This window comes from Canis lupus, chromosome 25 (genome assembly GCF_011100685.1).
Source record: "Canis lupus familiaris isolate Mischka breed German Shepherd chromosome 25, alternate assembly UU_Cfam_GSD_1.0, whole genome shotgun sequence".
Lineage (NCBI taxonomy): Eukaryota > Metazoa > Chordata > Mammalia > Carnivora > Canidae > Canis > Canis lupus.
Genome location: NC_049246.1, coordinates 7,503,586 through 7,515,919, shown reverse-complemented (window position 1 = coordinate 7,515,919; position 12,334 = coordinate 7,503,586). Strand labels below are relative to the sequence as shown.

At 33.0% G+C, this 12,334-nt stretch overlaps 1 protein-coding gene across 9 annotated transcripts in view; it reads left to right on the top strand.

The window, feature by feature from the left end:
- The window catches only part of PDS5B (PDS5 cohesin associated factor B), a 180,031-nt gene that overhangs the window by 123,043 nt on the left and 44,654 nt on the right, over positions 1–12,334 (top strand). For 8 of the 9 annotated variants that reach the window (XR_005378358.1, XR_005378359.1, XM_038573312.1 and 5 more), the window contains exons 20-21: positions 6,292–6,415; positions 8,993–9,151. Coding sequence is in view for 6 of the 9 variants with exons in the window: in XM_038573312.1 (XP_038429240.1) it covers positions 6,292–6,415; positions 8,993–9,151 (283 nt within the window). In the remaining 3 variants the exon portion in view is untranslated. Of the gene's footprint in view, positions 1–1,127; positions 1,211–6,291; positions 6,416–8,992; positions 9,152–12,334 lie in introns of those variants that run through there. The other variant, XR_005378360.1, reaches the window with a different exon arrangement.

Here is a 12,334-nt window from a genome sequence, read left to right as displayed (position 1 = left end):
AGGCATCATCATAGAGTAAACACTAGAAGCATTCCCAGTTAAAGTAGGAACAAAATGCGGAAAATACACTATCTCTGCTATGGTTTAACATTGCTTTAGAAGCATTAGCCAATATAATTATGTAAGAAAATAAAACGAGATACAAGTGTTGGAAAGGAGGAAGCAAAATTACCGTATGTAATGGAAAATCCAAGAGAATCTACTGAAAAATTACCAAAACCAAGATAGCCAAACTATGTAAAAATCCAGAGCTTTCCTTATATGTTACTAATAACCATTCTGAAAATATTGTAGTAGTAAAAACCAGAAGACCTAGTAAAATATTCAAGAAGTTTGCAACTTTATAATAGTGAGTGGAGGAGTGATAATATTTAACAAAAAAAATAAGAAAAAATTAGATTACCCAGTAAATAACTGATAAAATATTTTGAAGGCAAGAATCAATGTAGATTTATCTTGATTTTTCATATATTTGAGATGAGTCCAAGATTATCAAAGATTTTAAATATATAAATAATAAAAGTATTAATAACCAGCACATTTCTGTAATTTTTTTTGGTGGGTGAAAGGATGCTAGTACCAAATCATGAAATATTGATGGATTGTATTATTAAATATCCATTTGTTGAAATACATTCATAGAGCTTCTACTGTATATAAGTTACTAGAGTATAAAAGGTTCTTTTGAAATGAACAGACTCTGCCCTTATATTTTAGTGAGGGAAAATACCATTTAGACGAAAGCAAAAATCATGAAATAAGTTAGAAATGCAAATGGCATGCTGGGGAAGTAATTTCAATATGTATAACTTAGAAAAGGTTAATATCTCTAATGTATAAAGACTCTTTACAGATATATAATAGATCTAAGAATAGAACACTAGCAAAAGGAATGAACGGGAAATCCTCTGGTCCCTCAAATCAAGAAAAGACATTTATGCCTACTAATACTAATCAAGGCAAGTAGAAATAAAAACACTTAAATGCTGTAACCAATGTTAGCTACCATTCCAATGATGCTCTCTTGACTGGATTATAAATTGATTCAGCTTTTCTGGGTTGGTAATGTGGTAATATATACCAACTTGAAATGAATGCAGTCTTCACCACTGCAGTTTCATTTTCAGGAACTTATCCTAGAGATAGAGAAGATACCTACCTAATGATTATGCGGGTCAGGATGCAGTCAGAAAAACAGAAACCATACCAGGTATTTTAAACATAAATAAATAAATTAGTACATATGTTTGAAGAATGAAAGACCACAAGGTGCTTTGGTAACCCAGAGATGATGAATTGCTGGAAGCAGCTACCACCTTTGGGGCTGGAGCAACAACTGAAAAGTGATGTTAAGGACTATCCAGTGGATGGAAGAGCCCTGTCAGTATTGCCCAACCAGCTGACACAGTAGGAGTGTCCTAGCTGTTGCTGGAGGGGTGGTGTAACTACTGCACAGAATACCTAAGGAAGCTCTGGTGTCTCTTATTGGAAGAACCTAACGGGAAACCAGCTCTTGAGGGAGTCTAGGAAATATAATTTCAGATTTACCATGCCAGGATCTCAGACCAAATTATAGGAGGCTTAAAGCCCAGAAACATTATGTAAATAACTAGCATAAGGATGTTCATGGTTTTGTTAAGATTAAACAAAAAATTCAAAACATTTAAATGCTCATTAGTAGGAAATTGATTAGACTAGTTGTGATGTAGCTATCCACTAAAGAGCCATATGACCTTTAAAATTAGCATTTAGCAATACATGACATAGGAGGTTCCCTCCAGCATTGTTGGTGAAAAAAAATTTCCAAATACTATGTATTTTGTATCCTCATTTACTTAATATATGTATGTATGAATAGAGAAATTTTAGACCTATAGTCACCAAAATGTTAGCAGTAATTATTTCAGGGTAGTGGAATTTTGAGTTTTCCTTGGTGGTTTTTTAAATGTGTTTTTCAGTTTTGTTTGCATTTTCTGTATGTGTATCATTATTGGACAAAAACAACCTTGAATTGAAAAGTCACTTTAACGGGAAGTAAGGTATTTTTTTATAATAGGAACTTATTAATAGAAAAAGCAATCAGAGGATAGTTGTTTCATTGACATTTCATTAACATCTCAGACTCTGCCTAATACTTCAGAATCCTTGAAAGTGTTTTTTCTTTGTTTATTGTTTTGGTCTGTTTCTGTTTATTTAAATGGGTATGCAAAACATTGGATAAGCTTAAAATTTCTCATTCTGTCTTTAAAAATTCCACCCAGAATTGCTTTTTACATGTGTGTGACCTGTAATTTTCTCTTGATGACTAAGAAAAGGGATTATGGATGTTTGTATTGGCAAGTCTGATCTAGGAGAAGATATGTCTTATCCAGGGAGTTTCTGAAGTTACCAAAAGATAATATTTTTTCATTTCATAAAGAAGCTTACAAACCACAGACTATAAGGATAGTTTGGTGAGACTCTTATTTTTTATACATTTTATTATTGGAATTTTCAAACATATATAGAAGTAACTAGAATATTATAATGTACTCCCATGTATCCAACAACTAGCTTATATATGAATAACTTAAACAGTTGCTTTTAATTTGTAATTCTCCTTACTCCCTATTCCACTTACATTTGAAAGCAAATGCTAGATTGTATATTTCATCTGTACATCTAAGTATCTCTAAAAGATAAGAACTCTTAAAAAATAAACATAATGCCTATATCACATAGTTAACATTAATTGCTTAATATTAATAATATCCAGTTTTCCCAAAAATGTAATTTAAAAAATCAGATCACATTGTTATTTGTTGCTAAATCTCTTAAAGTGCCTTATTTCTTGTAGGCTTCCAATTCTCTTTGTCGCTTTGTATTTGATAAACTCTCTTGCAGAGTTTCACATACATTGATTTTTGCTGTGTATGCCTTTGGCATATTTTAATGGGTTCCTTATATTTTCTGTAAAGCGAGATAGTTGAATGCAGAGGCCTGGTTGGATTCTAGCTCAACTTTTTTGTTATTACAGGACCACTTTATAGATGGTGGTATGCTCTTCTACCAGGAGACACATGATATCTGGTTATTTCTCTTTTTCTCTTTTTATGATGTTTAACTGATGGATACTTAGTAATTGTGATATTCTGTCATTCTTTCTTCATTTATTAGCTGAACACTTTTATAATCAGAAATATCTATTCTCTGGTTCCCCAGCGTTACATCTGTTTAGGAAAAGCACATTAAATGCTTTGGGTTTTTTTTTGTGTGTGTGTTCTTGAACAGTGTTCAAAATAGTGAGTTAGTTACTAGCGTCTTCCAAATGTGACTAATTAACTGTTGTCTCTTTAAAATATTATGCTCAGATTTATTTGTATACACACATTTACCATTTTTGTCAGTCTCCATTTTTAGATAGCCTTATTTTCAACTGGTATCATTTTCTTCTTGAATAACTTTAATATTTATTGTATACTTCTGCTTGTTGCTTGTTTTTTGTTTTTGTTTCTTTTTTTTAGATTTTATTTATTCATGAGAGACACAGAGAGAGAAGCAGAGACATAGCCAGAGAGAAAAGCAGGTTCCCTGCAGGGGGAGCCTGTTGCAGAACTCCATCCCAGGACCCCAGGATCATGACCTGAGCCAAAGGCAGATGCTCAACCACTGAGCCACCTAGGCATCCCTGTATAGTTTTGCTTGTAATTGATTATCTCAGTTTTTCTTTGGAAAAAAAAAAAAAAAGTCTTTATTTTGCCTTCATTCTTGAAAGGTATTTTTTCTCAGAATGGAATTCTAGATTGATACTTTCACTTAGTACCGATGTCACTCCATTATTTTCTGGATTGCATAGTTTATGATGAGAAGTGTTCCTCTGTATGTTCTGTGTCTCTGTATGTAAAGTGTATTTTTTTTTTTTTTGGATAGTTTTAAAAAAATTTTTCTTTATTGCTGTTTTTACCAAATTGATAATGACATGTCTTGGAATGGTTTACTTTATGTTTCTTCTGCTTGAGGCTTATTGAGATTTTGAGGACTATGGATCTATTTCCATCATATGTGGAAAAATAGTGGCTACTATGTCTTCAAATACTTTTTCTTTTCTGCTCTCCTCACTTTATTTTCTAGGACTCTGGTTGCATGTATTTTTGACTACTTGATAACTGTCTTACAGGTCACTGATGCTCTGTTCTTTTTTTTTTTTTCTTGTTTTATTTTGCATAGTTTCTATTGCTATGTCTTCAAGTTCACTGGTGTTTTCTTCTGTAACATATAATCTACTTTTGATCCTATTGGTATATTTTTCATTGCGGGTTTTCTGTTTTTCATGTTCAGTTTAGGTCTTTTTTATGTATTTCATTTTTGCCCTCATCATGTTCATGTTTTCTTCTTGAACATATGGAACATGTTTATAATAGCTGTTTTTTTTTTTTTAATTTTATTTTATTTTTTATAATAGCTGTTTTAATGTCTTTTCTAAGTTTTTCACCTGTGCCATTTCTGGGCCTATTTCTGTTGATGAATTTTTTTCCTGATTATGTATTACAAGGTCTTTCTACTCTGGCTGGTGGAAACTTCCACATGAATCACTAGCAGCCTTATGTGTGTTAGGGAACTTTTTGGCTTACTGCTTTCCAGTGTTCTTTTCCTGGGTCCAGTAGTTTGTTGTTGGGTTTTTTTCTCATGCCATGGCACACTGATCATTATTCAGTCAATCCCCTCTGAGGATCTCCAGAATTCAAGCTCTCTTGCTGTCTTTGCAGCTCTCTTCCCTGTGGTACTCTGCCCTAGAAATTAGAGCTGCCTCAAGTTCCATCTCGGTCTCCCTTAACTCCATGTGACCACCAGGCTCTAAGTATAAGGTTACTTCTGGCTAACATGGCATTCTGGAGCCTTGCATGTAGTAAGTGAGGATAGGTGTAGGACTCTTCTAGTTTGTTTCCCATCTTTTAGGGATTACAGTCATGTACTGCTTGTTGTCCAGTGTCTAAAACCTTTAACATGTATGTCTGTTTTCTGCCTGCTTAAGGTAGGAGAGAATGTCCCATCTCAGATACACTGTCATCATGTGAAGCAGAAGTCTTCTTAGTATAGTTTCAATTTATATCTTTTTTTGTGAAAGTAAGCGTCTTTTCATACATCACAGGTTAATTTGTATATTTACTTTTGAGGAACTTTCTGGTTTTTTTTATGTCCATCCCATTTGTCCATGATATTGCTGGTCATTCTATACTTGTAGAAAGTCTTTACGTTAGGGATATTAACCCTTTCTCTGTGAAACGAAATGGAGAATTTCCCCTCAATTTGTCACTTGTCTTTTTACTATACTTTGCTGTTGGCATCTTTTGTGACACTCAGGTATTATTGTGATGAATTTCTGTATATATGATTTCTTAGTACTGGAATACTGGGTTTGTATTGGGCAAGAAGGTAGATTCAGAAGTTGGTTTCACTGTGAGATAAATGTTTAAATAAATAGTTAAGCCAAGAGATCCTGCTATATTCAGTACTCATTCTAAGTATTTGTGTAGTGTAATGATACCATATCTGAATGTTCCTCCAGGTAGCTACATGACTCACTCCTTACTTCCCTTATAACTCTACTCAAATGTTACTTTACTTGAAAGGTTTTCTGTAACCCTCTTTAAAATTGTAGTACTCACACACCCCTCTCCACTCTCTATCCTGTCCTCTTTTTTTCCCCTTATTTTCCTCCATAGCTCTTATCATAATTTGACATAAACACATATTTTACTAATTTGTGTATTGTCATTTGTCTTGTTCATAATATGCTGATAGCATGAAGGCAAGCATTTGGGACTTCTAATAATGCCTGAAACAAGGTAAACACTTAATTTGTATAGGTTTTATAATCAGATTTCCCTTTATGTAGATTGTGCTGGTATGAAGTGAAAGATGAATCAGAGCAGGAAGAGACTAAAAAACAAATAGTATAGGTCCCATTATAGTGGTCGTATATATAAGGTGGCAGCAGCTTAGCTGGAGTGATAGCAGTGAGAATAAAACAGAAAAGGCTAAAGGGAATGACATTAAGAAATGGGTTACCTTCTGTGTTTTTATTCAGAATTGTTAAGTAAAAAGAAGAAAAAAAAATTGTGTTTGGATTACATTTTTAATGTAGATGTTTATAAAACAGAATTAGAGACAGTTGAAAATGAGTTCAGGTAGATGTTTTTTTGGTCTTACGAAACATTACCTAAAAGAATACAAACTGTAAAGTATTTAGTGGAGTCTTGCTGATTTTTCTGGTTTATCGTTTTTGTTTAAATTTTTTTTTTTATTTTTTAGAGCTTTGCTTCCTGTTTTACATCACAAATCTAAAAAAGGACCCCCCCGCCAAGCCAAATACGCCATTCATTGTATCCATGCGATATTTTCTAGTAAAGAGACCCAGTTTGCACAGATATTTGAGGTAAAAAGAAAAAAAAATTTGTTTGTTTCATATGTTATAGTTAAAAAACACATAATAATGATTTTATAGAATGTTCACATTTGCAGATGGATCATTTTATAATGTTTTCAGAATTTGAATCAGTATAATCTATATTGATGAATGGTTAAAATATGAAAATATCTGATTATTCAGATGTTTAGCACTAACTTAAATTCAGAAATCAAACAATTTATAATATTTTTTGACATTATACATTTAGTATTAGGAAACTTTTTTGTTAATAAGTAATTACATATAAAATCATACTTATTGATAATAGGTAATAGATGTTTCTGTCAGTTTACGGGTTGAAAATTAGAGTTCTGTTTATGATACTGCTGAAGTATATGGAATTTTGTCAATACTAATCGGTACAGTATAGCCAATATATAAAGCACAAATTTATAGTTCATATATAATCACTGACCTAATTTTATATCAGATTAAATTGTTTTTAAAATATATATTTCATATTATTTTTTCTACCTTTTAAATTACTATTACCCTTTCTAAGCATTGCATTCTATTTTTATTTTAATCTCTTGTAATCTGGGCTTTGTATATATTTAGCATTTTTACATAAATCCAAATTTGTAATTTTAGTTCCGGTGCCTTGAATGAAATCAGAGTGATTTGGAAATCATGCCAAAGCTAAATTACCCTAAAAACTTTGACTTGTTATCTCTGTTTTAGAAACATTTATGCTAACTTTTTCATATTTCATGTTATATGCTAAAGACCTGAACAAGGAAGAAAATTATTTGTCTTTATCAAACATCATCTTTTCTGTATATAGCAAATAATTTATTTTAAAATTTTGTGCGTTTTGAGGTGGGGCTATTTTCTTTAGTCTGTTTTCGTATATCAGAATAACTTTAATGAATTCATGTTGATACAGAAATCTTTTGTTTTTCTTGATTAATCTCCTTTCAGTTCCTTTAATTGGTGATAAGGATCAGGATAATGCTGATAATAACTTGAATTAGTAGGATGCTTTTAATTTCATTTTGATATTATATATCTGATATTTTATTTTATCTTTACCATAAGTTGTAATCCTTCTGCTATAATGTTGTATAGGTTGGTTAGCTTTCTGAGAAAAGGTTTTGTAGAGCTGTCTGGCCTTCATGTGATTACTGTTAATTTACGGTCAGCTATTAATTTTGCTTTTCCAGAAATGACCGTATTATCTTATTGTGTAAAAATATCACACTCATTATTGAAAAAAACTACATGATCATATTTTTATAACAAACAAGCTGGCATTTAGATGTACAATGGAAGTATTGAGGGAAGTTGTCAAGATTAGCACAAAGTAAACTCATTTAAATATATTTTTGACTAAATGAAGCCTCATATTGCCCATTGCCCTAATATGTTGGAGAAGAGCTTAATACTGTTTTTCAGGCCTAGACTCTTTGGTGTTCAGTATGGGAGGACAGCATCAACTCTATTAAAATAAAATGTCACTAAAATTTTTAATAATGTATTTACTTGCTTCCAAATAAAAAGATACAAAACAAATCCAAATAGTAAAATAGTAAATTTTCTCCTCCACCTAAGCCCTGTATCCCCAGGCACTCAGTTCTCATTCCCAGAGGTAACCAGTGTTACCAGTTTCTAATATACTTTTCTGTCACATACAAGTAACATAATACACACAGTCACATACATTTAGTCCCCTTCCCCTTCCGCCAGTGATAGTATACTATAGTCACTCTTCTAATTTCTCTATTTTAAAAATTGAACATTACATTTTATGTATTCTGTATAGGTATATGAGGAGTCTCATTCTTTTGTCAGGGAAAAATGTGTATTAATGGTTGGGTTTTCTATAAGAATAATAAAAATAATTTCATTAGTTATGGTACTTAATATTTGATGCTACAGAAATCCACAAAAATGCATGTGACTCTATATGATAAAAGCTTATTTCTGGTTCCTGAGAAAAAGTCCAGTTGTGTGTTTGGATTGCATTCTAATCAGTGGTTTAGACACATAGACCTTTTTTTGACAAGTGGCTTCTCTTTAAATCCCACTGGATCCTTGGTATTAAGCCTGCCACTACTGAGTAAAGAGCAAGAATATGGAGAAGATACGATTCTCATACTTGCCTTAGTGGGAGCATGGTGTACCTCACTTTTACCCCCAGTCTGTTAACCAGGACTTATTCACATATTCTCATCTAACTGCAGAGGAAGCTGCATATGTATAGCCATCTTTTTGCCCAGGAAGTAGAACAGAAGTGGATATTGGTGAGCCTAGCAGTCTCTAAAATACTCATATACTGGTCATAAAATACGTTTAATATGATTCTCCATGCTGAATTTTTTTTACCTGCTTCTAAGATATGACTTTAGCAAAACTGACAGTATTTAAACATGACGCCTTTTAGACATAACCTATAGGAATTTAAATGTAAGCTTAAGCTGCTACTTACACCATGTATATGTCTTGAAACTTTTGTAGTTTTCTTTTTTATTTGTACATGAAATATGTGAATAGTTTATTTGCATATTTATAGAGTTGAATGTATTTTCCTCTCTTCATTTTCAGCCTCTGCATAAGAGCCTAGATCCAAGCAACCTGGAACATCTCATAACACCGTTGGTTACTATTGGACATATTGCTCTCCTTGCACCTGATCAATTTGCTGCTCCTTTGAAGTCCTTGGTAGCTACTTTCATTGTGAAAGATCTTCTCATGAATGATCGGGTAATTGATATTTTTTTACACCTGTGTTCATCACATTATCTTTTGAAATTTTATGCAGCAAAGAGAGAAGTGAAAGGATGGAAAGAACACTTGCATTTGGCTGCCTTCTTTTAGGTTTTTTATCTTCTTAGCATGCTGTTATATCCATTAGAACTAAAAAAACATTGAAACATCTCTTTAGTTGAGCAGAGGCATGTAACCTGCAATGCATTCCTTGATAAATACAGAACATCACTTGGTTCTCATTCGTCTTTACAGTGAGTTAATTTTTATAATGGCATCTATTTTAAAAAAATGTGAAGACTGACAAGCTACTTCACAGTATGGTTGTCATGACAATAGTTGTTTCTTTCCCTGCATACAGTAGAGAATTAAAAAGCACTGGGAGAAAACATGAGGAAAGAAATAATGGTTTTGTCTCTCTTCTGTGTATCTTTGGGGCAGTGCTTTTGGGTTTGGGAGAACTGACCCCTTATAGTCACATGGAGTTTTATGCATGTGTGTGTATATTTATGTACACACACACACATACACACACACACACACAAAACATGCATGTGCAGACACATAATGTAACCATCAGTTTTATGTCTATCATGTGCTCAGTAACTGTACTAGGTTCTTTGGAGAGTTAAAAGAAGTATAGATAAAGTTTCTCCTCTTAAAATACAGTTATAGTTCTTGTAGTATATAGCTATGTTGCTATATGTCCATCATTCTTATATTAATACACTTTAATACTATTAATACTTTTAAACTAATTTATTATAGAAAAATAGTTTGTGGGGATAATAAGGTAGTTGTATATATTAGCTCTCTAATGATTCATGGCCATTTAACTTTAGTTGACTAAAGCCCTGTAATTTGGAGATACGTGGCTCCTGTGTTAATTACCATTGTCTCTGGTTGTGTTCTTTAGCTGTGTCCCTCACTTTTCTTCCCCTAAGTATAGTATTTCATCTGTTCTTTAGGTCATATATGCTAATCATATGTTTTAGGTTTTCTATATCCTTACTGTGTTTTGTTTTCTCTAATGAAAAAATTTTGTTGAGATTAAACAAAGTGCACACTATTTAAGGGTATGGTTCATTGACTTACCACAAAGTTAACATTCCGGACCATCCAACAATCCAGGTAAAGAAACAGAATGTTACCAGCCCCCAAAAGCCTCTGCATCTTTTTCTTATTATTATTATCCCCTGCATTCTCCCTGAAGATAACCATTATCCTGATTTCTAACACCAAAGGTTAATTTTACCCTTTTTTGAACTTTTATAAATGGAATCATACAGAGTAAATTTTTTATATCTGGCTTCCTTCACTCAGTATTACATTTGTGAGATAAATTCATCCTGTTGTATATAGCAGTGGTTCATTTTCACTGATGTATAGTACTCCATTGTTTGTATATACCATGTATCTGTTCTTTTGCTAGACATTTGGGTTATTTCTAGTGCTAAATGAATACTGCTATTAATACTCTTTTACATATCCTTTTGTGCACTTAGGTATGCATTTCTGTTGTGTAATTGTTTTATCTTAGAATGTATGTAGAAGTTTTATTTTTTTTTTAAAGATTTATGTATTTTAGAGAGAGAGAGAGTGTATGCCTGTGTACAAGTCAGGGGAGGAGGAGGAGGAGAAGGAGAGAATCTAAAGCATACTTCCTCCTGAGCAAGGAGCCCCATACAGGGCTTGATCTCACAACCCTGAGATCATGACCTGAGCTGAAAAAAAGAGCCAGACACTCAATGGACTGAGCCAACCAAGCACCCCTATATAGGTTGTTTTAGTACATCTTGCCGAATTGTTTTTCTTTCCTTAACTTTCCGTTTTTGTTTTTTTTTTTTGGCCAATTTGTTTTTCAAAATGATTATACTAATTAACATTATTATATGTGCTGAGAGTTCTAGTTGTACCATTTCCTTGACTGTATTAAATATGCCATTTTAGCCATTATGTGAATGTGTAATGGATGAATGATATGCCCTTAGACACTTTTTCATGCATGTATTGGCTGTTCTCTCTTTTTTTTTTTTTTTTTTAAGATTTTATTTATTCATGAGAGCGGGGGGGGGGCAGAGACACAGGCAGAGGGAGAAGCAGGCCCCCCCTGTGGGGAGCCCTGTGCGGAACTTGATCTCAGGAACTGGGGATCAGACCTTTGCCGAAGGCAGACGCTCAACTACTGAGTCACCTAGGTGCCCCTTGGCTTTCCTCTTTTGTTAGTACCTGCTCAAGCCTCTTTCACATGTTGCTGTTAAATTGTCAGTCTTTCTTTTCTTCACTCCTAAGATTTCCTTATGTATCCTGTTGGCAGTCTGTTTAGCAGATACCTTTGCCCATTTTGTAACTGTCCTCTCACTCTCTTAATGGAGTTTTTAGTTAGTACTTAATTACCTTGTCTTTTTGCCTACCCCAAGGTTGTGAAAATAGTCCCTATATCATTTTCTAGAAATGTGGTAATATACAAGCCTCTAACCACATGTAGCTATTTAAATTTAAGTTTAAACTAAATAAAATTGTAAATGTATTCACACATTCCAAGTGCTCACTAGCCACATATTGCTAGTGTTGTACAGCACAGAACATTTCTACCATCTCAGAGTTCTGTTAGACAGTGTTGCTCTAGAGGCTTTATTTAACTTTCACATTAAGCTATATAATCTACTTGGGATTGATTTTTGTATGTGGTATGAGATAAATGTCAAGATTCATTGTTTTATCTCCACCTAACTCCACACCATTTATTGAAAAGACTGTCTTCTCTGGTACTTTTTTTTAAATTGAAGTGAAATTCACATAACATAAAATTAATCATTTTAAAGTATACAATTCAGTCACATTTTAGTACATTCACAAGTTTTTGTGACCACCACCTCTATCTATTCCAGGTCATTTTCATTAAGCAGTCATACCTCATTTTCCCCTCCCCTAGGCAAGCACCAACCTCCTGTCTGTCTTAATGGATTTAACTATTCTGAATATTTTCTATAAATGGAATCATACAATATGTGACTTTTTGCATCTTTCTTCTGTCAGTATAATGTTTTTGAAGTTCATCCACGTTGTAGGATGTGTCAGTACTTCATTCCATTTTATGGCTGAATAATACTCTGTTGTATGTATCAATTTTTGCTTATCCATTCATTCATTGATGGACATTTGAGTTGTTTCCACCTT